At 44.1% G+C, this 24,853-nt stretch overlaps 1 protein-coding gene across 1 annotated transcript in view; it reads right to left on the bottom strand.

Annotated features, from left to right (window-relative positions):
• The window catches only part of LOC144950967 (transforming growth factor-beta-induced protein ig-h3-like), an 86,554-nt gene that overhangs the window by 17,754 nt on the left and 43,947 nt on the right, over positions 1-24,853 (bottom strand). Inside the window, exons 7-12 of the mRNA XM_078881155.1 lie at positions 23,980-24,124; positions 18,079-18,291; positions 14,716-14,853; positions 14,004-14,152; positions 8,386-8,522; positions 5,212-5,342 (exon numbers count right to left, since the gene is read on the bottom strand). Coding sequence (XP_078737281.1) covers positions 5,212-5,342; positions 8,386-8,522; positions 14,004-14,152; positions 14,716-14,853; positions 18,079-18,291; positions 23,980-24,124 — 913 coding nt within the window. The remainder of the gene's footprint in view (positions 1-5,211; positions 5,343-8,385; positions 8,523-14,003; positions 14,153-14,715; positions 14,854-18,078; positions 18,292-23,979; positions 24,125-24,853) is intronic.

Genomic DNA, 24,853 nt, shown 5'->3' with positions numbered 1-24,853 from the left:
CTATGCGAATCCATGGACCTATGTGTGATTCTATGTGTCTCTGTGTGAGTCTATGGGTCTCTGTGTGAGTCTATGTGTCTCTGTGTGAGTCTATGCGTCTCTGTGTGAGTCTATGCATCTCTGTGTGAGTCTATGCGTCTCTGTGTGAGTCTATGCGTCTCTGTGTGAGTCTATGCGTCTCTGTGTGAGTCTATGGGTCTCTGTGTGAGTCTATGCGTCTCTGTGTGAGTCTATGCGTCTCTGTGTGAGTCTATGCGTCTCTGTGTGAGTCTAGGCATCTCTGTGTGAGTCTATGCATCTTTGTGAGTCTATGCGCCTCTGTGTGAGTCTATGCGTCTCTGTGTGAGTCTATGCGTCTCTGTGTGAGTCTATGCGCCTCTGTGTGACTCTATGCGTCTCTGTGTGAGTCTATGCATCTCTGTGTGAGTCTATGGATTTTCTTGTGAGTCGAAAGAAGAGGGTTCAGGGTGACGCTTGATCGCAGTGATTCCATGGCGTGTGACGCGCTATGTGCGGGAGATGGAACGCCCACCAAGTTCAAGATGGAATGGATAGAATCCATCTCCTATGAGTGAGATCGACCTCTCGCTGCGAGCGGTTGTTAACCCGAGCTGGCTACGTCCTATTTCTAGATTTGAAACTTTCGTGACTGCAAGGATTCATATTGTTAGTTTTTTTTGTCCGGTAAAGTCACGTAGGTAAAATTAAAACTACATAATAATAGGCTCAGTCAACCATTCTACGCAACAAAGACTCATTTCCTGGCAGCGATTTCAGCCGCATCACCTCTACATAACAATGGGCTCAGTCAACCATTCTACACAACAAAGACTCATTTCCTGGCAGCGATTTCAGCCGCATCATCTCTACAAAACAATGGGCTCAGTCAACCATTCTACACAACAAAGACTCATTTACTGGAAGCGATTTCAGCCGCACCACCTCTACAAAACAAAAGGCTCAGTGCCTTTTACACCTTTACATCATCCGCACCTAGTGTACACAACAAAGGCTCATTCCTAACAGCGTGCTTCAGCCGCACTGAACCTCACAAAAATAATATCCAGGGCCTACCTTGGCTCCTCCCACCCTCAACCAGTATATATACAAGGACTGTTTCTTGGAATTTCTAACTCACTTGATACAGCTATCGCGCTGTGACGGTTCCACCTGAAGACGGAAGCTTGTGTTGCCTCCGAAACGCCGTGATTTTAATTTTATTTTTTATTTTACTTTTATTCATTTTACCTACGTGACTTTACCGAAAAAACCTAAGAATACGCGTCCTTACCATGGGAACCTCATTTGCCAGTACAAATATGATAATTGTTTTTTTTTTACCCTTCTATCTGGCAACAAAATTGACACCTTTTTACAAGGAGTCATGTTTGCATAGACCACAATACCTGCAGTCATAATGCAAACAAAAGACATACTCTGATAATGTATGCACTGTCCTTGAGGTGCGCCTTTTGGCGTCATCTGGTCCAACCCATGTGAGACTAGGCTCTAAGGAAAGCTGTCTCGGGTGTGGACCAATCAACTTCAAGGACAGTGTTGCCAGATAGAAGGGTAAAAAAATAAGAATACGCGTTCTATTTCTCCGTGTCGACGAGCCCCGCTCGATCCTACGCCACCCCATCTTCATCGCAAAGCTCCTGCGGATCCACTGGTGGCCTTTTAGTGGCAGCCGCTGACAATACACAAACGGTGAAAGCCCTCACCCCTATGGTTTAGAATGACGCGGCGGACACTCACGCCAACCGATGTCCTATCGGCGAAAGTACCGCCCCGTCCTCCTATTAAAATTAGCGAAGAACTCTGCTCGATCTTCTTGGTTCTTTCGGTAAAGTCACGTAGAATGGAAATAATAAAATAATAAAAATAAAACAAAATAACATAATTCTCACGACGTTTCGGCCACAACGCAAGCAGCCGTCCTCAGGTGGAGAACAGGTCTGTCGAGAAGACAGAGTCTGAATGACGCATCCCAGGCTTGGCGCGTCTATTTAAGCTGGGATGGAGGGGGAAGAGCGCCTTGACAAAATGCAAACAGACCTGTTCTTCACCTGAGGACGGCTGCTTGCGTTTGTGGCCGAAACGTCGTGAGAATTATTTTATTATGTTATATTTTTATTATTTTATTATTTCCATTCTACGTGACTTTACCGAAAGAACCAAGAAGATGAATCCCTGCAGTCACGAAAGCTTTAAATCGAAATTGTATTATGTTTTATTTTTATTATTTTATTACTTCCCTTCTACATGACTTTACCGAAAGAACCAAGAAGATGAATCCCTGCAGTCACGAAAGAAGCTTTAAATCGAAATTTTATTACGTTTTATTTTCATTATTTTATTACTTCCCTTCTACGTGACTTTACCGAAAGAACCAAGAAGATGAATCCCTGCAGTCACGAAAGAAGCTTTACATCGAAATCTTTCGGTAAGGTCATGCGGAAGGGCGACCTGACCACATGTGACAACAGCTCATCGCCAAAGTGGCAGATGTCATTCGTCATCATCACGACGCGTGAGAATTCATAGCGGCAGCCAAATAATATCAACGCGCATTGTCGGTGCTGAAGGTGTAGGGCAAATCAGAATCAGAAAGTGTTTAATTCGCCATGAAAGTTTGCAAAGACAAGGAAGTTACTGTGGCAGGAAGGTGCATACATTCAACGCGTAGGAATCTTAAAACTTAAATAAGTGGTATACAGTCTAACTATACTAACATTACAAAGTCTAACTAATACTAAGGGGCTAAAGTATGTAAAATTTTGAATAAGTTTACAATATGAAGTGTAAACTAGCCGTAAGATTCCAAGAACACAGGATGAGATGTTACTCTCCTTTGTGCAAGCACTTCCAAGAGTTCATGAACAGTGAGCCTGGTGACATTTGGGGAGGGCAAAAATACGAATAGGGTAACATATTGTAAATATGGCAAAGTGTAATTTGGTATCGATTTAAAGCTTTCGTGACTGCAGGGATTCATCTTCTTGGTTCTTTCGGTAAAGTCACGTAGAAGGGAAATAATAAAATTAAAAAAAATAAACAATAAAATTTCGATTTAAAGCTTTTTTCGTGACTGCAGGGATTCATCTTCTTAGTTCTTTCGGTAAAGTCACGTAGAAGGGAAATAATAAAAAAATAATAAATATATATTTTTCGATGTAAAGCTTTCGTGACTGCAGGGATTCATCTTCTTGGTTCTTTCGGTAAAGTCACGTAGAAGGGAAGCAATAAAATAATAAAAATAAAACATAATAAAATTTCGATTTAAAGCTTCTTTCGTGACTGCAGGGATTCATCTTCTTGGTTCTTTCGGTAAAGTCACGTAGAAGGGAAATAATAAAATAATAAAAATAAAACATAATAAAATTTTGATGTAAAGCTTTCGTGACTGCAGGGATTCATCTTCTTGGTTCTTTCGGTAAAGTCACGTAGAATGGAAATAATAATAAAAAAAAAAAAATTCGATTTAAAGCTTTCGTGACTGCAGGGATTCATCTTCTTGATTCTTTCGGTAAAGTCACGTAGAAGGGAAGTAATAAAATAAAAAAAGAAACATTGTCGCTGTCGCTTTGCATCTACATCGGCCGTACGGAATAATAAGAAGGAAGGAAGGAAGGAGGAAGGGGAGGAACAACAGGAGGAGGAAGAAGAGAATGAAGGAGAGAATGAAGGAGAGGAAGGAGGAAGAAAAGGAATAAGTTGGGAAGAGGGACGGTGTAAATTAACGGGAAGGGGAGTTTGGTGTAAGTGAGTGAGTGAGTGTGATTGAGTGAGTGTGAGTGATTGTGAGTGATTGAGTGAGTGTGGGTGAGTGTGAGTAAGTGTGAGTGCTCGTGTGTGAGTGAGTGTGAGTGATTGAGTGAGTGTGGGTGAGTGTGAGTGAGTGTGAGTGAGTGAGAGTGATTGAGTGTGAGTGAGTGAGAGTGATTGAGTGAGTGTGAGTGAGTGTGAGTGAGTGAGTGTGAGTGAGTGTGTGTGAGTGAGTGTGAGTGAGAGTGATTGAGTGTGAGTGAGTGAGAGTGAGTGAGTGAGTGAGTGGGGGTGAGTGTGAGTGATTGAGTGAGTGAGTGTGAGTGAGTGAGAGTGATTGAGTGAGTGTGAGTGAGTGAGTGAGTGGGGGTGAGTGTGAGTGATTGAGTGAGTGAGTGTGAGTGAGTGAGAGTGATTGAGTGTGAGTGAGTGAGAGTGATTGAGTGAGTGTGAGTGCTCGTGTGTGAGTAACTGAATGTGAGTGTGAGTGAGTGTCAGTGAGTGTGAGTGCTCGCTAACAGCACTTGCCCCGACAGTCTGTTAAGGCTACATGGGGATCTTTGTCTTTGTGAGTGAGTGAATGTGAGAGTGTGAGTGAGTGCTCGCTAACAGCACTTTCCCCGACAGTCCGTTAAGGCTACATGGGGGATCTTTGTCTTTGTGAGTGAGTTCGTGTGAGTGACTGAATGTGAGTGTGAGTGAGTGTGAGTGAGTGTGAGTGAGTGCTCGCTAACAGCACTTGCCCCAACAGTCTGTTAAGGCTACATGGGGGATCTTTGTCTTTGTGAGTGAGTGAATGTGAGAGTGTGAGTGAGTGCTCGCTAACAGCACTTGCCCCGACAGTCCGTTAAGGCTACATGGGGGATCTTTGTCTTTGTGAGTGAGTGAATGTGAGAGTGTGAGTGAGTGCTCGCTAACAGCACTTGCCCCGACAGTCCGTTAAGGCTACATGGGGGATCTTTGTCTTTGTGAGTGAGTTCGTGTGAGTGACTGAATGTGAGTGTGAGTGCTCGCTAACAGCACTTGCCCCGACAGTCTGTTAAGGCTACATGGGGGATCTTTGTCTTTGTGAGTGAGTGAATGTGAGAGTGTGAGTGAGTGTGAGTGAGTGCTCGCTAACAGCGGCCGGGTACGGGTACTCGTTCCCTACCCGTACCCCACCCGATACCCGGCTACCCGTACCCGATTGCGACCTCTGGGATGAAGCCACGTTGCAGGCGCGGGTGGGTTGATTCTATGAACTTGAATTGTGAGAAGAGACAAGACGTTGGGAAATGAGTGACCCACGGTGACTCACCAGTGACTCACGGCCTACCCGTACCCGTACCCGGCCGCACCAGGGTCGCAAACGGGTACCCGTACCCGGCCGGGTATGGGTACGGGTAGCCGGGTAGCGGGTAGGGTACGGGTATCGGGTACCCGGTTGCGACCTCTGCTCTTTACCTGAGAGCTGGGCGAGCCGTCCCGAGCGCAGCTTCTGGAAGGCGGCGTTGGTGGGAGCGAAGAGGGTGTAGGAGCCCGCCTTGTTGAGTGTCTGGGTGAGTCCGGACGTCTTCACCATGTCCACCAGCGTGCTGTGCCCAGCCCAGGGGGGGGGGGGGGGGAGTGGGGGGCGCAGGGAGTGGGGGGCAGGGAGAGGGGGGCAGGGAGTGGGGGGGCAGGGAGAGGGGCATGAGGATCAGGAAGCGTTCCGTCATTAAGATCCCCATATTCTTAGGTTTTTTCGGTAAAGTCACGTAGGTAAAAAAAAAAAATCGAAATTAAAATTAATGAAAGTAAAAATTTACTTTAAAAAAATGACAATTAAAATTAATAAAAGTAAAATTTTACTTTAAAAAAAGAAAAAATACAATTCATAAAAGTAAAATTTTACTTAAAAAAAATGTAAAATTAAAATTAATAAAAGTAAAATTTAACTTTTAAAAATGTTACATTAAAATGAATAAAATTTAACTTTAAAAAAATAAAAATTGATAAAAGTAAAATTTTACTTTTATTAATAAAAGTAAAATTTTACTTTTATTAATTTTAATTTACATTTTTTACCTCCGTGGCGTTACCGAAAAAACTAAGAATATGAATCCTTGCAGTCACGGAAGCTTCACATCTAGAACCAAGATCCCCATCACGATGCATCATCATCATCAGCAGCAATGTTGTGGCGCTGGGAGACAAAGTCACGTGGGTGTAAAATAAAATTGTGATTTCTTTTATGTTTCTACTACCCACGTGACTTTACCGAAAGAACCAAAGAGTATGGATTGCTGCAGTCACGAAAGTTTCAAATCAAGATTATGCATTGTCTTTAAAACTGATCGGCCCTTTGTTTCGATTTAAAGCTTCTTTCGTGACTGCAGGGATTCATCTTCATGGTTCTTTCGGTAAAGTCACGTAGAAGGAAAATAATAAAAATAAAACATAAAAATATTTTATTATATTATATTTTATAATATTTTATTATGTTTTATTTTTATTATTGGCATTATTTCCCTTCTACGTGACTTTACCGAAAGAAATTTTTTTTTTCTGGCTTAGCAATCACTGGAAGGACGTAATAAACCATTTCGATACACATTAGGGTGGGTAGAATAATACATAGTGTTATATTAAAATGTATAAGGTATAGAGTGGTTTATAGCAATACAGTATGTAATTTAATGTTGGGTTGGCCTATGGCAGTATATAGTACGGTATAGACGCGTGTGATGTAAGAGAATAAAGTTTAGATGGAAGCATATTATATAATTTTTTACAACGTAGAATGTTTTATGTATTACTTACTGTTAGTAACTCAGCTTATTGTAGAGTATAGTAAGTATACTGATGATGCTATGTAGTTTATACTTTAGTTTGTTATGCAGTTTTTTACTTTAGTTTTTTACGTGGTTGTTTAGTAACTGCAGCTACATACTATTAACATTCCTTTCCTTTGTTAATGCTACCCCCCTCCCCCATCCCTTTGATGCTGCTAATCCTGCATAATGCACGGGCATAGTATTGATTTGGAACCCCCCCCGCCCACCTCCTCCGCATTTTCCATATGCTGAATTCCTCTTGATATGCAAATTATTTTGTTTAGGCGCTCTTCTTCCCACCTCCCCCCCTCTAACCCAGCTTAAATATACGCTCCAAGCTTGGAGGTGCTTCATTCTTCGCCTGAGGACGGCTGCTTGCGTTGTGGCCGAAACGTCGTGAGAATTGTTTTATTATGTTTTATTTTTATTATTTTATTACTTCCCTTCTACGTGACTTTACCGAAAGAACCAAGAAGATTTACCGAAAGAACCAAGAAGATGAATCCCTGCAGTCACGAAAGCTTTAAATCGAAATTAACATCATTCCTAATTAATGATTCATGATAAATAATGTGTAATAAACGGTTTGTTGTTTGTAAGAATGTTGCGACTTTACCGAAAGAACCAAGAAAATGCCCTTTGTTATTGCTCCGAGCATGTGTTACGTTTGCACGGTCCGTGTGGTTAGTGCAGACCGGATCCCTTGAAAGAGGATTCTGTTCGGCCTTATATTTTGACAGTGGCAAAGAGCGGTCCCACATCGCCACTGGGTGCTAATGCACCATATTGACACACTCGTTTGCGTAGAACTTATCTTCGTGTGCGGTTTGTTATCCTTCTGCTTGGCACTGTTTGGCTAGGCACTATGCGAAAGAAGTTCAACATACGTGCGTACACTCCATCCCGAGTGGCCGATGACTTAACGCAACCGTTTGATTGGCAAAAAGGGTAAGAAAATAAACACCCCACCTATTTCGATTTAAAGCTTTCGTGACTGCAGGGATTCATCTTCTTGGTTCTTTCGGTAAAGTCACGTAGAAGGGAAGCAATAAAATAATGAAAATAAAACATAATAAAATTTCGATGTAAAGCTTTCGTGACTGCAGGGATTCATCTTCTTGGTTCTTTCGGTAAAGTCACGTAGAAGGGAAATAATAAAATAATAAAAATAAAACTTAATAAAATAATTCTCACGACGTTTCGGCTACAACGCAAGCAGCCGTCCTCAGGTGAAGAATGAAACACCACCAAGCTTGGAGCGTATATTTAAGCTGGGTTGGAGGGGGAAGAAGAGCGCCTTGACAAAATAATTTGCATATCAAGAGGAATTTAGCATATTTATGGGAAATGCGTAGGAGGTGGGCGTGAGAATTATTTTATTATGTTTTCTTTTTATTATTTTATTATTTACCTTCTACGTGACTTTACCGAAAGAACCAAGAAGATGAACCCCACCTATTGTTATATTTTGATAGACTGCCAAACGTCCGAATTTCGATTGAAAGCTTTCGTGACTGCAGGGATTCATATTCTTGGTTCACGTAGAAGTGAAGTAATACAATAATAAAAATAAAACATAAAAAATAAAATTCTCACCATCGTCTGTGGCCGAAACGTGGTGAGAATCTTATTTTATAATGCTTCATTTTTTATCATTTTATTATTTCCCTTCTACGTGAACACGTCCGAATGTCGGGCACGTTTTTCGTTCACGCGACAAACCCTCGCCGATCGGCTGCGTCGGGTGGTGGCGGGTCTCACGACACATTTACACTCACGCAATCTCACCACAAACCCACCCTCCCCCCCCATGATTATGAACCTGAATCGTTTGTCGGCTTTGAGTAGATCCAGTAGTGATTTGTTCGGGGCACGCACGACTTGGTCGACGGAGAACATGTTGCTCGTTTGGCCATGCGTCACTCTGGGCGACACGCACGCATTCTCCAGACAGATGGCCTACACACACACACAACAACAACAACAACAAACAGCAACAACCGCCATTCGCCACTAAGTGGCGGTGACGTCACCACGACGCTCGTGCCAGGCTAGGTGCACGTTGAGGCCACGTGCGGTGTCGAACGCCCGCTGGCACGAGGTCACGGGGCAGGCCCAGCAGATGCCACGGGTCGACTGACTGAGATGAGTTGCTTTTATGACTTAATTTTGGTGATTTTTGAAAAGTTTTTCGGTTTGGCCATGTTTGTTTGTTGTAGTACAGAGTTAGACTGATGGTCTAAATCGAAGTTGTCTTGTGGTTGTTGTTGTTTGACTTGCATCCCACTGGGATGTTTGCACACAGTGTTGGTGTACGGTGCTTTTTCTGCAATCTTTTGCTGTCTTTTTTTGGATTTTCTGTTTGCACATAGTCACTTTAAGATGTTTTTTGTTCATGTTTTTGTTTTTTTGTTTGTTGTGGTTGCACCCGATTCAAGAGCCGAATGGCTCACAGGGCTATATACCTAATAAATTAAACTTGAAAAACTTTAAACTTGAGTGGCCGATGCACCACCTGTGCCCCCTACTGTGCTAACTTGCTGTGCTTTAGCCACCCGGCGCTCCGCTCGTTGTTGTGAGCGTCGCTCCTCCGCCCTCCGTTGTTGTTGGAGGGCGACTGCCTCCAACTGCCCAGTAGCGTCCTTCACGAGCCTCCTCCACTGAGGCCGATCTTGACACCGCTGGTACCAGTCATCGGCAAGTCCACTCAGCTCCACGTCCTCCTTTACCACATCACTCCATCTCTTCTCTAGCCCGTGCCGCGCCCGTTAAGCCCCCTCGATCCGGCCGAACAAAAGCTGTTTGGGGCCGTCCATATATGACGTCACAAAAAGTCAGACCCCCCTCAAATATGACGTCACAAAGCTCTGCCCCCCCCCCAAAAAAATATAAACATGCTTCAAATCGCTTTAAACTATTGTCATTGTAGTGCGTATTTAATGTGCCGCTGCACTCTGATGTTGTAGGAGATTTTTTTTTTCAAAAAGTCTATTTAATTAAATAGAACGTGTTGCCTTTATTTATTTAAAGTTGCGCATTTTGATGTGACGTCACATTTCTCAACCCCCCCCCCCCTCGTCACACATCGTCACAAATGTCTGACCCCCCCCCTAGGTGCATGACGTCATTTATGGACGGCCCCTTTAGGCATGCGGTGGCTGGGCATGTGGGCTACATGACCCAGCCAACACACAGACACACAAAGACAAATATCCCTCATATAGCCTTAACAGACTGTAGGGGCAAGTGCTGTTAGCGAGCACCTATGAAGGCCGGAACGGCACACGAGGGGGTGGGTGGCCAGCACCACGCCCGGCCGCCTTTGTCTCCCCAGTGGCGATGTTTACACACCGCGCCAGGTACTCATTTAAGGCTGAGTCGACTTAGGGGAGGCCCAGGACCTGTTCAGATAATCGTCACAGGTGTTGGCCGTGAGCGGGAATCGAACCTGGGTCGCCAGGTTCATAGCGCAGCGCGCTAACCGCTACACCACCGCTCCCCACACACAGACACACACACACACAGACACACACACAGACACACACACAGACACAGACACACAAAGACAAAGATCTCGTGTAGCATGAACAGGCTGTTGGGGCAAGAGCTGTCAGTGTGTCGGTTCCCCACACTCATTGCCAATGCATCTGGGCCCGCTTATAGTTTTTATTATTAAATAAACTGCTCTGTGTGAAACGACTTTTTAAATCCTTTATATTAAGTTCGCTTGCTTGCTTGCTTAGGACCGTGCAAATTTTTCGGTCGTTTTTTAATCCACTTCCCGTGATCCAATCGAGCTGACATTTTGCACACAGACTCGTTGTGCGTGACAATGAATTTTCGTGAAAAATTTTTTTTCCAAAATTTTACACTGTTTAGGGAAAAATAAATAAATATTTATTTACCAATTGGTTAATGCTGGCACACAATCATCTGACCCATAGGTGGCAGCCATCTCAAGCCAGAGGACGAGAGGACTCTAGCCGCCCCGATGCCACGCATATAAAGGATTTATAGTGAAAAACTTAGTTTTTACGGGTTAATTTTTTTCAAGATCAGTCTCGTCAAGCTTAATTCGTTGAGCACATTCCATAACAGAATGCTAGTGTTCCCGCATTGAATTAGGAGCCAATGTGTTCTTTAAATGTTGGCACTTGTGTTTTTGTTCTCTTTAATTCACCACAAGGACCGCAAACTGACACCGGTCACTGTGAAACACAAAGACTAAGACCACCCGTGTAGCCTTCACGGGCCGTTGGGGCAAGTGCTGTTGACGAGCAGCAACCTACGAAGGCTGGAACAACACACGAGGGGGTGGCCAACACCACGCCCGGCCGCCTTTGTCTCTCCAGTGGCGATGTTTACACACCGCACCAGGTACTCATTTGAGGCTGAGTCGACCTAGAGAAGGACCGAAGACGAGTTCAGATATTCGTCATTGTTGGTGGCGATGAGCGGGAATCGAACTCGGGTCGCTAACCACTGCGCCACCGCTCCCCCCGCAAGGCCTACAAAGACACAGATACCCGATAGCCTTAACAGACTGTTGGGGCAAGTGTTGTTAGCGAGCACCTATTAAAGCTGCCACGGCGTACCAGGAGGCGGGGTGACCAAACACCTCGCCCGGCCGCCGTTGTCTCCCCCCGAGTGGCCATTATAGATTTGAAGCTTTCGTGACTGCAAGGATTCATATTCTTAGGTTGTTTTTTCGGTAAAGTCACGTAGGTAAAAAAATTTAAATTAATAAAAGTAAAATAAAATAACAGTGGCCATGTTTACGCACCGCACCCAGGCACTCGTTTAAGTCTGCGTCGACCTAGGGGACGCCCCAGGACCGGTTCAGATAATCGCCACTGGTGTTGGCCGTGAGCGAGAATTGGAAGTGAAGTTGCCGGGTTTGAAGCGTGGCGCGTTAACGACTGCGCCACCGCTTCCCACGTAACCTTCACAGCACCGCATGAAGTAAAGTGCGGGGCCTGTAGCATAAGTTGGTATTAAGGGGCCCTACATAAAAAAAAACACGGAAATATTAAAACACAATTTTTTTTACTTGCATAGTAAAGTAATTGTATTTTTTAAAAATCCTTTATATTAAGTTCGCTTGCTTGCTTACGACCGTGCAAATGTTTCCGTCGTTTTTTAACCCACTTCCCGTGATGCAATTGAGCTGACATTTTCCACACAGACTCGTTGTGCGTGACAATTAATGTTCGTGAATTTTTTTCTCTCCAAAATTTGACACTTTTTAGGACAAAATATTTTATTTAATTACCAATTGCTTAATGGTGCAATGCAATCATCTGACCCATAGGTGGCAGCCATCTCAAGCCAGAGGACGAGAGGACTCTAGCCGCCACGCATATAAAGGATTTATAGTGAAAAACTTTGTTTTTACGGGTTATACTTATTATTTGCTATACGGCCGGATAATTAGACAAATCGCTAAACCTTAAACACCCGTTCGTTCGTAAAAGTCGAAGGCGGTATAGTACTATAGCGATAGAGCAAGTTCAGAATCACTCAACCGGAATTGATAGCTTGAAAGCATTTAGTGCGGGACCCGTAGCATTGTCTAGCTATCTTCTTGGTTCTTTCGGTAAAGTCACGTAGAAGGGAAGTAATAAAATAATAAAAATAAAACATAATAAAATAATTCTCACGACGTTTCGGCCACAACGCAAGCAGCCGTCCTCACCTGAGTGGCCAAAAACGTCGTGAGAATTATTTTATTATGTTTTATTTTTATTATTTCATTACTTCCCTTCTACGTGACTTTACCGAAAGAACCAAGAAGATGAATCCCTGCAGTCACGAAAGCTTTAAATGGAAATGTTATTATGTTTTATTTTTATTATTTTATTACTTCCCTTCTACGTGACTTTACCGAAAGAACCAAGAAGATGAATCCCTGCAGTCACGAAAGTTTTAAATCGAAATTGTCTAGCTACTTTTGCTCCTTGGATAATCCGGCACTGAACCTCCACACACACGCACGTGTGCGTGTGTGCTTACCCACAGAGAACGTAGACAAATCTTCCCCCCCTCCCCCCCCGTATAACGGATTGACTGTGGGTTCACCAGGGGACACGTTGCTGTTGAAGGGTGGCCATGGATTGATGGCTTGCAAGCGAGCGCCGATCCTGTTTCGTCGCCAAAGGCGCTAGCCGACGACTTTGACTCCCTCATCAGGAGCGACTCTCTGGAGGATTACCCCTCGATAAGTGATTGGGCCTCATCAGCAAGGAGGTTCCTGGGTTCGATTCCAGACTCGGGTGGCTTTCTGCGCGGGGTTTGAGCGTTCTCTCCCCCCGTGTTCTGAGTGGGTTTTTCTCCGGTATCTCCGGGTTTATCTCACAGCTAGAGTACAGGGGGATGGGTGCAAGCTAAAAAATGGTGTTGCCGGTGAGATGGATAATTTTTGGGGCGGCTGCTGAGGAAAGGGATTCCGATGGCAGCTGAGAGCATAAAATAAGCAAAACAGCGTGCACTTTAGAGGAATTAGACAATATTTGAGGTGAAAAATAAAACTTGATGTAGAACTTAAAAAAAAACTTTTTAATTAAAATTCAAACTGCTTTAATTATTGAATAATTCAAATAATTTAAATGAAACTTTAAATATTTTAAAAATATATATAATGCATTTATTATATATATATATATATATTTTTAAATATAAAAAATAAATATCTATATTTTGTGTATCAATATTTATTCATTTTTACCCCGATAACGTTTTGCACTTTCCCCACACAGAGCGACCGGCCCTCCCAATGGGCCGGCCCCACAGCGGCCATTTTCCCCACGGACTGCCGCCCAATGGGGCTAGTCCGGGACCTGCCGGTGGTCGTGGTTACCACCGGCGTCATCGTCATCATCGTTGTTATCGCCATCGTCGTCATCATCGTCGTTGTCGTCATCGTCGTCATCGTTGTTATCGCCATCGTCGTCATTGTCGTCATCATCGTCGTTGTCATCATCATCGTCGTTATCATTATCGTCGTCATCATCGTCGTTGTCGTCATCGTCGTCGTCATCGTCATCATCGTCGTCGTCATCGTCAACGTCGTCACCGTCGTCATTGTCGTTATCGCCATCGTTGTCATCATCGTCGTCGTCATCGTCGTTATCGCCATCGTCGTCATCATCATCGTCATTATCATCGTCGTCATCGTTGTTATCACCATCATCGTCATCATCGTTGTTGTCGTCATCGTTGTTATCGCCATCGTCGTCATTGTCATCATCGTCGTTGTCATCGTTGTTATTGCCATCGATGTCATCATCGTCCTTGTCGTCATCGTCGTCATCGTTGTTATCGCCATCGTCGTCATCATCATCATCGTTGTCATCGTCATCATCGTCGTTATCGCCATCGTGGTCATCGTCGTTGTCATCATCGTCATCATCATCATCATCGTCGTCCTCGCCACGACGTCACCTTCTGGTAGATGAACACGCGGAGCTTCTTGCCGGACAGCGTCTCCAGCATCTTGCCGCCGAACAGCTCGTGCAGCTGCACGCTGCCCTTGAGCACGTGGTTCTTCATGGCCGCGCTCATCTCGGACGAGGACTCCGAGAGGAGGGACCCTGCCATCCGAAAGCGACACGCCGAGAAAAAAAACATTTTTTTATGAACTCCCCCCCAACCTGGGGAGATTAACCAGGGCGGCCGCTATGATTTGAACCATGGCCAGGGTCGGGATCGAACCCACAACCTCCTGTACACCAGGCGAGGTAGTTAACATCTCCTAGCCACCGTGATGATGAGAGAGAGAGAGAGACACGCAAACTCCAAATATACAACAGGCATGGTCAGGGTCGGGATCGAACCCACGACCTCCTGTACACCAGGCGAGGTAGTGAACATCTCCTAGCCACCGTAATGATGAGAGAGAGACACGCAAACTCCAAATATACAGCAGGCATGGTCAGGGTCGTGATCGAACCCACGACCTCCTGTACATCAGGCGAAGGAGTTAACATCTCCTAGCCACCGTGATGATGATGAGAGAGAGAGAGAAACACCCAAACTCCAAATATACAACAGGCATGGTCAGGGTCTGGATCGAACCCACGACCTCCTGTACCCCACGAGGTCGTGGCTGTGTGGTGGTGCAGGAGGGGGCACGTGCGAGTGGGAGATTCCTCACCGCCGAAGGCTTTGTTTGTCGGAGCCAGCATGGTGTAGGCTGAACCGGCCCGCAGTGAACTCTTGAGTCCAGCTTGTACGAACATGTCCTTGAACGTCGTGTGCTCAGGGTCATCGATCAGCTCCAGCGTGCTCTTCGCTGCAACACAAAGGCAACGAACAGCCTTTATACATGTTCATCTTCTTGGTTCTTTCGGTAAAGTGACGTAGAAGGGAAATAATAAAATAATAAAAATAAACCATAATAAAATAGCAATTATTTTATTATGTTTTATTTTTATTATTTTATTTTTAAAGTCACGTAGAAGGGAAATAATAAAACAATAAAAATAAAACATAATAAAAGAATAAATATTTTATTATGTTTTATTTTTATTATTATTATCGTCGAAAAGTCACGTAGAAGGGAAATAATAAAACAATAAAAATAAAACAATAAAAGAAAAAATATTTTATTATGTTTTATTTTTATTATTATTATCGAAAAGTCACGTAGAAAGGAAATAATAAAATAATAAAAATATTACATAATAAAATAATTCTTATTTTACGTGACTTTACCGAAAGAACCAAGAGATGAATCCCTGCAGTCACGAAAGCTTTAAATCGAAATTTATACATGTTGTTTACGCCATTTATTGTGAAAATTCCGTCACAGTTCCTATGATCACTGTTTCATTGCTTTCATGGCTTTATTTTGGTGATTTCGAAAAGTGTATTGGTTTAGCCATGTTTGTTTGTTGTAGTACAGAGTTAGACTGATGGCCTTAATCTAAGTTGTCTTGTGGTTGTTGTTGGTTGTTTGACTTGCATCCCACTGGGATTTTTGCACACAGCGTTGGTGTACGGTGTTTTTTTCTGCAATATTTTGCTGTCTTTTCTTGGATTTTCTGTTTGCACTCTGTCACATATTCACTTTAAGATGTTTTTTTGTTCATGTTTTTGTTTTTTGTTTGTTGCGGTTGCACCCGATTCAAGAGCCGAATGGCTCACAGGGCTACACCTAATACATGAACTTGAACTTTACCAGACCGCTGGGGCAAGTGCTGATATGGCGTTGAAGCACCGTACAAGGGGGATGCCTTGAACCAGCACCGACGCACCCGGCCGCCTTTGTCTCCCCAGTGCTCATGTTTGCACCTCGCCACCGGATACTCGTTTGAGGCCGATTTGACCCCAGGGGAGGTTCAAATGTTCGCTGATGTTATTGGTCGTGAGAGGGAGTCGAACTCGGCCTCGCCGGGTTCATAGTTGCAGTGCGCTGACAAAGATCCCCCGTGTAGCCTTAACAGACTTTAGGGGCAAGTGCTGTTAGCGAGCAGCACCTATGAAGGCCGGCACGGCACACGAGGGGGTGGGTGGCCAGCACCACGCCCGGCCGCCTTTGTCTCCCCAGTGGCGATGTTTACACACCGCACCATGTACTCATTTGAGGCTGAGTCGACCTAGGGGAGGCCCAGGACCGGTTCAGATAATCGTCACCGGTGGTGTTGACCGTGAGCGGGAATCCAACCCGGGTCGCCAGGTTCGTAGCGCAGCGTAGCGCTAACCCCTACCCCATCGCTCCTACAATGGCCGAGGCAATTGAACGTACACACAGCACACAGCAGACCCATGGCACACACAATCAACCCACACACACAACCCCAAACGCACACTCAACGCGTTTTAAAGACGACCGTTCCATCAATGTCAAACACTGAGATTGGGTGCGAACTCCTGCTAAAATTCAAACAGCCATAGGTATAGGTAGGCCAAATGATTACCTGGTGCGGTGTGTAGTAAACATCGCTACTGGGGAGACAAAGGCGGCCGGGCGTGGTGCTGGCCACCCACCCCCTCGTGTACCGTTCTGGACTTCAAAGGTTCTAGCTTTGAAGTTTTCGTGACTGCAAGAATCCATACTCATTGGTTCTTTCGGTAAAGTCACGTAGAGTAGAAAAATATAAATAAAACGTCGTGAGTTTTTAAATCCTTTATATTAAGTTCACTTGCTTGCTTGCTTGCGCGCTTGCGACCGTGCAAATCTTTCGGTCGTTTTTTAACCCACTTCCCGTGATCCAATTGAGCTGACATTTTGCACACAGACTCGTTGTGCGTGACAATTTATTTTCGTGAATTTTTTCCCCCAAAATTTTACACTTTTTAGGATTTTTTTTTTTATATTTAATTACCAATTGCTTAATGGTGGCAGGCAATCATCTGACCCATAGGTGGCAGCCATCTCAAGCCAGAGTGAAAAACTTTGTTTTTTACGGGTTAATTTTTTTTTCACCGTCGTTCCTTTACCGAAAGAACCAAAGAGTTTACTTCAAAGGTTGCTGCTCGCAAACTGCACTTGCCCCAACAGTCTGTTAAAGGCTACACGGGCGACCCTTGTCTTTGTTTGCTGCAGTGGGGTTTGGTTTTGTGTGATATTCTTACGTTTCTTATACTTTGCACTCCTAATCGATATTTTGTTGTTGTTGTTTGTTGTCGTTGCGACGTTCTGACCCCCGTGCCCCTATAGGACAATGTCAACAAAGAGCTTGATAGGCCATCAGATTCCTCCTGCAGTATAAACAATTATTCTGATTCTGAATTAGACCTCTGTGGGCCTCTGTGCGAGTCTGTGGGTCTCTGCGTGAGTCTATGGGTCTTTTTGTGAGTCTGTGGGTCTCTGTATGAGTATATGGGTCTCTGTGTGAGTCTGTGGATCTCTGTATGAGTCTGTGGGTGTCTGTGTGAGTCTACGGGTCTCTGTGTGAGGTTATGGGTCTCTGTGTGAGTCTATGGGTCTCTGTGCGAATCTATGGGTCTCTGCGTGAGTCTGTGGGTCTTTTTGTGAGTCTGTGGGTTTCTGTATGAGTCTGTGGGTGTCTGTGTGAGTACATGGGTCTCTGTGTGAGCCAGTGGGTTCCTGTGTGAGTATGTGGATCTCTGCGTGAGTCTATGGGTCTCTGTATGAGTCTGGATCTCTGTATGAGTCTGTGGGTCTTGTGTGAGTCTGTGGGTTTCTATGTGAGTCTGTGGGGCTTGTGTGAGTCTGTGGGTCTCTGTATCAGTCTGTGGATCTCTGTATGAATCTGTGGGTCTCTGTGTGAGTCTGTGGATCTCTGTGTGAGTCTGTGGGTCTTGTGTGAGTCTATGGGTGTCTGTGTGAGTCTGTGTTGTGGGGGCGCTCTAACCTGCGGGAAAAAAACCTCTTTATTATCAATCCCCCCACCCCTACCCCTATTTACCAGTGCGGCCACCTTGAACCGAACAGCGAAGCAATGGCGACCAGCGTCGAGCTCGCTCCACGTGCCGCCCGCGTCACCGCCCTCCGTTGTGCCCCCCCCCACTCCCCCCCCCCAAACACCCCCCTAACCCCCACCCCTCTCACCGGAGTCGGGCAGCAGCACGTCGTTGATGACGTGAACGACGCCGTTGGCGGCCACGCGGTCCGCCTGCTCGACGACTGCGTGACCGTCCACCGTGACCCCGGCGGGGCTGCAGCCGAGAAGCAGCGGGGAGCCCTCCACGCTGTCGTGACGCACCGGGCCCAGCAAGGCCCCCGAGCACTGTGCCACACGCACCACGTGGTGCTGCAGCAGGGCTGAGGGGGGCGAGGGGGGGGGATGCACGCGAGCCGGTCGTTCGATCGTCGATTCGTTCGTTCGTTCGCTCGTCGATTCGTTCGCTCGCTCGCTCGCCTGCCCGTTCGTTTGTTCAGCGGTCCGTTCGCTCGTCCGTCCGTTCGTTCATTTTTTCGTTCGTTCATTCGTTCGCCTCTCCGTTTGTTCGTTGGTTCAGCGATCCATTCATTCCTTCGTCCGTTAGTTCGTTCATTTGTCTATCCGTTCGTTCATTTATTCGTTCGTTCGCTCGCTCGCCTGTCCGTTCATTTGTTCGGTCAGCGGTCCATTCGTTCGTTCATTCGTCTATCCGTTGGTTCATTTACTCGTACGTTCGCTCGTCTGTTCATTCTTTCGTGCGTCCGTCAGTTCGTTCACTCGTCTATCTGTTTCGTTCATTCATTCGTTCGTCTACTCATTCTTCAATTCATTCATTGATTCGTTCGTTGATTCAATCGTTCATCCATCCGTTCAGCCACTCGTTCATCAGTTCATTCATTCGTTCATCGGCCCATTCACTCGTTATTTCATTAGTTCGTCCGTTAGTTAGTTCATTCTTTTATACGTGCGTTCACTGATTAGTTCGTCGATTCATTCGTTAATTAATTCATTGATTCGTCCGTTGATTTATTCGTTCATTTGTCGTGCACGGTCGGTGAAGGACCACTGCGCCAAACGTGTGACCGCCTGCAACAGAATTCGCATGGACCTCTCTTGCTGCCATACGCCGGGTGTCTCGGTCGCGAGATGTTACCTACCTCGCCTGGTATGCAGGAGGTCGTGGGTTCGATCCTGACCCTGCATATTTTAAGTTTGCGTCTCTCTCTCTCATCATCATCATCACGGTGGCTAGGAGATGTTACCTACCTCGCCTGGTGTACAGGAGGTCGTGGGTTCGATCCTGACCCTGCATATTTGGAGTTTCTGTGTCTCACTCATCATCATCACGGTGGCTAGGAGATGTTAACTACCTCGCCTGATGTACAGGAGGTCGTGGGTTCGATCCCGACCCTGACGCCTGCTGTTTATTTGGAGTTTACGTGTCTCTCTCTCTCATCATCATCACGGTGGCTAGGAGATGTTAACTACCTCGCCTGGTATACAGGAGGTCGTGAGTTCCATCCTGACCCTGACGCCTGCTATTTGGAGTTTGCGTGTTCTCCCCGTGGTCAGTTTTCCACTCCGCATTTAGAATCAACATCACGCGTTCGGAATGTTTGGCTTGCTGTACATGTTGCGCGTGACGTTGACGAGCCACTCGCTTGAGCTACCAATTGTGATAACCGGGTGGCTTCTGGGAAAAAAAGAGCTACGTAGATTTATTGGGGCCTTACCTGGTAAAATTAAACACAAAACTGACACTTTTTAACGAAAAAAGTGTCAGTTTAGTTGCCAGATAAAAGGGTAAAAAACCAATTATCATATTTTTTACTGGCAAATGAGGTTCCAATGGTATAAATGCATACCCCGAGCTCGCATACTCTGATGGTACATTGTCTTTGAGTTGTGCGCCTTTTGGCGTCATTTGGTCCAACACCATGTGAGACTAGGCTCTAAGGAAAGCTGTCTCGGGTGTGGACCAATCAACTTCAAGCAAAGTGCATACATTATCAGAGTTGTGTGTTTTTTTTGCATTACGACTGCAGGTATTGTGGTCTATGCAAACATGACTCCTTGTAAAAAACAAGGTGTCAGTTTTGTTGCCAGATAGAAGGGTAAAAAAACCAATTATCATATTTTTTACTGGCGAATGAGGTTCCAATGGTGAAACACAAAAGTTTGTAAATAGTTTTTTTTAAAGTATGAATCATGTGACTTCAGCTCGGTCGCCCTCACCAAAACGTGCAGACCATGGCTACCAGAGAAGAGGGGCAATCGTAATAGCAGCTGAGATTATAATTTATTATTATGATAACAAATTGTTGTTGCTTGGCTCTCCAACACACCGGTGCGCTGTACTAGTATACTACACTATACACTACACACTACACTATATACTACACTATACACTACACTATACACTACACTATACACTATACACTACACTATATACTACACTATACACTACACTATACACTACACACTACACTATACACTATACTATACACTACACTATACACTACACTATACACTACACTACACACTACACTATACACTACTATACACTACACTACACTATACACTACACTATACACTACACTATACACTACACTATACTATACACTACACTACACACTACACTATACACTACTATACACTACACTACACTATACACTACACTATACACTATACACTACACTACACTATACACTACACTACACTATACACTACACTACACTATACACTACACTATACACTACTATACACTACACTATACACTACTATACACTACACTACACTATACACTACACTACACTATACACTACACTATACACTACACTATACACTACACTATACACTACTATACACTACACTACACTATACACTACACTATACACTATACACTACACTACACTATACACTACACTACACTATACACTACACTACACTATACACTACACTACACTATACACTACACTATACACTACACTATACACTACACTACACTATACACTACACTATACACTACACTATACACTACACTACACTATACACTACACTATACACTACACTACACTATACACTACACTACACTATACACTACACTATACACTACACTATACACTACACTACACTACACACTACACTATACACTACACTATACACTATACACTACACTATACACTACACTATACACTACACTATACACTACACTATACACTACACTATACACTACACTATACACTACACTACACTATACACTACACTATACACTACACTATACACTACACTATACACTACACTATACACTACACTATACACTACACTATACACTACTATACACTACACTATATACTACACTATACACTACACTACACTATACACTACACTATACACTATACACTACTATACACTACACTACACTATACACTACACTATACACTACACTATACACTACACTATACTATACACTACACTACACACTACACTATACACTACTATACACTACACTACACTATACACTACACTATACACTATACACTACACTACACTATACACTACACTACACTATACACTACACTACACTATACACTACACTATACACTACTATACACTACACTATACACTACTATACACTACACTACACTATACACTACACTACACTATACACTACACTATACACTACACTATACACTACACTATACACTACACTATACACTACTATACACTACACTACACTATACACTACACTATACACTATACACTACACTACACTATACACTACACTACACTATACACTACACTACACTATACACTACACTATACACTACACTATACACTACACTACACTATACACTACACTATACACTACACTATACACTACACTACACTATACACTACACTATACACTACACTACACTATACACTACACTACACTATACACTACACTATACACTACACTATACACTACACTATACACTACACTATACACTACACTATACACTACACTATACACTACACTACACTATACACTACACTATACACTACACTATACACTACACTATACACTACTATACACTACACTATACACTACACTACACTATACACTACACTATACACTACACTATACACTACACTATACACTACTATACACTACACTATACACTACACTATACACTACACTACACTATACACTACACTATACACTACACTATACACTACACTACACTACACACTACACTATACACTACACTATACACTACACTACACTATACACTACACTATACACTACACTATACACTATACACTACACACTACACTATACACTACACTATACTATACACTATACACTACACTATACACTACACTATACACACTACACTATACACTACACTATACACTACTATACACTACACTATACTATACACTATACACTACACTACACTATACACTGCACTATACACTACACTATACACTACACTATACACTACTATACACTACACTATACACTATACACTACACTATACACTACTATACACTATACACTACACTATACACTACACTATACACTATACACTACACTATACACTACACTATACACTACTATACACTACACTATACACTATACACTACACTATACACTACACTATACACTACTATACACTACACTATACACTATACACTACACTATACACTACACTATACACTACACTATACACTACTATACACTACACTATACACTACACTACACACTAGTGCTGTACTAGTGACGAATTGGCCACGTTCTGTTTACGTGACAATCCCTTACAAGTTGGCCGTGTCGGGTGGTGGCGGGTTTTAACGACACATTTATATATTTATAACTAACTTTACTACCCGGCTTCGCCCGAGACTTGGATTCTTGTCTTGGATTAATACACGGCCAACGCCGAGGGTTTGGGGGGGGGGATGCGTGACGTCAGCAGGCACACTGCGTGACGTCACCACATGCGGGTGACATCACAGATGTGACGTCACCGCTCATTTGCCGTGCAAAATATATCCATTATTGCGACCCCCCCCCCCAAAATACAAAAGTCTATTTTTAGACTTTTTGCATTGTGTACAGTCTGGAAGCTGCCCACATGCCAAATTTCAAGTTTGTTGCATGTCGGAAAGTACGCTAAACATTTCGAACAGACACACATATTCACAAATTTCCCTTTTATATATATTTCTAGACGAATGATATTAGTCGCGAAAACCCATGTAAAACACATTCTAACAAGAGAATAGGTTTTCCCCTTTTATCTGGTAACAAAACAGTTGTGTTAAGTTGTTAAAACACCAAACTGAAACCTTTTGCAAAGAATCATGTCTGTATTAACCACAATGCTTGTGGTCAAAATGCAAAAAAAAAGTACTCCGTTATTGTTTGCATTTTGACCACAAGTATTGTGGTTAATGCCGTTATACCCACGAGACTTTACCGAAAGAACCAAAGAGTTAGGATTCCTGCAGTCACGAAAGCTTCAAATCAACTTAACACATCTGTTTTTAGTTTCCAGATAAAAGGGGGAAAAAAAACCTATTCTCATATTTTATACACTGGCAAAGGAGGTCCCCTGACATGAATTCTAACAAATGATACATTTTCTTGGTTCTTTCGGTAAAGTCACGTAGAAGGGAAATAATAAAAATAAAACATTATGATATAATAACATAATATAATAATAAAATAAAATAATATATGAGATTTTTTTAAATGTTTTATTTTTATAAATTGTATAATTAAATAGACGCTCCAAGCCTGGTGGTGTGTCATTCAGACGCTGTCTTCTCGACAGACCTGTTCTCCACCTGAGGACGGCTGCTTGCGTTGTGGCCGAAACGTCGTGAGAATTATTTTATTATGTTTTATTTTAATTAATTTAATTTTTATTATTTTATTATCTCCATTCTACGTGACTTTACCGAAATAACCAAGAAGATAAATCCCTGCAGTCACGAAAGCTTCAAATCGAAATGATACATTCCCTCCATTTCTGCACAGCATCTCGGCCCTCCCCTCCCCCCGCCCTCCGGCACACCTTTGAGAGCGACGGTGTCGGCGAGGATGCGTGCGAGCATCTCCTTGGGAAGCTTCTGGAAGGCTTCGTCGGTTGGAGCGAACACGGTGTAGGGTCCAACGCCGTTGCCCACCGTCTCCAGCATGCCGGCCGATCGCAGCGCCGACTGCGCGGACAGAACGGTCACGTCTGGCACGTTGTCGTAGTAACACCGCGGTTGCTAGGAGACGTCGATTATCTCGTCCGGGACGTCGTCGTAGGAACACCGCGGTTGCTAGGAGACGTCGATTACCTCCTCTGGCACGTCGTCATAGGAACACCGCGGTTGCTAGGAGACCGATTACCTCGTCCGGTACGTCGTCATAGAAACACCGCGGTTGCTAGGAGACGTCGATTACCTCGTCCGGCACGTCGTCGTAGGAACACCGCGGTTGCTAGGAGACGTCGATTACCTCGTCCGGGACGTCGTCGTAGGAACACTGCGGTTGCTAGGAGACGTCGATTACCTCGTCCGGCACGTCGTCATAGGAACACCGCGGTTGCTAGGAGACGTCGATTATCTCGTCTGGCACGTCGTCATAGAAACACCGCGGTTGCTAGGAGACGTCGATTACATCGTCTGGCACATCGTCATAGAAACACCGCGGTTGCTAGGAGACGTCGATTACCTCCTCTGGCACGTCGTCGTAGGAACACCGCAGTTGCTAGGAGACGTCGATTATCTCGTCTGGCACGTCGTCGTAGGAACACCGCGGTTGCTAGGAGACGTCGATTATCTCGTCCGGGACGTCGTCGTAGTAACACCGCGGTTGCTAGGAGACGTCGATTACCTCGTCCGGGACGTCGTCATAGAAACACCGCGGTTGCTAGGAGACGTCGATTATCTCGTCTGGCA

The sequence above is a fragment of the Lampetra fluviatilis genome, chromosome 60 (assembly GCF_964198595.1).
Source record: "Lampetra fluviatilis chromosome 60, kcLamFluv1.1, whole genome shotgun sequence".
Classification (NCBI taxonomy): Eukaryota; Metazoa; Chordata; class Hyperoartia; order Petromyzontiformes; family Petromyzontidae; genus Lampetra; species Lampetra fluviatilis.
This window is presented reverse-complemented; position numbering and strand designations above follow the sequence as displayed.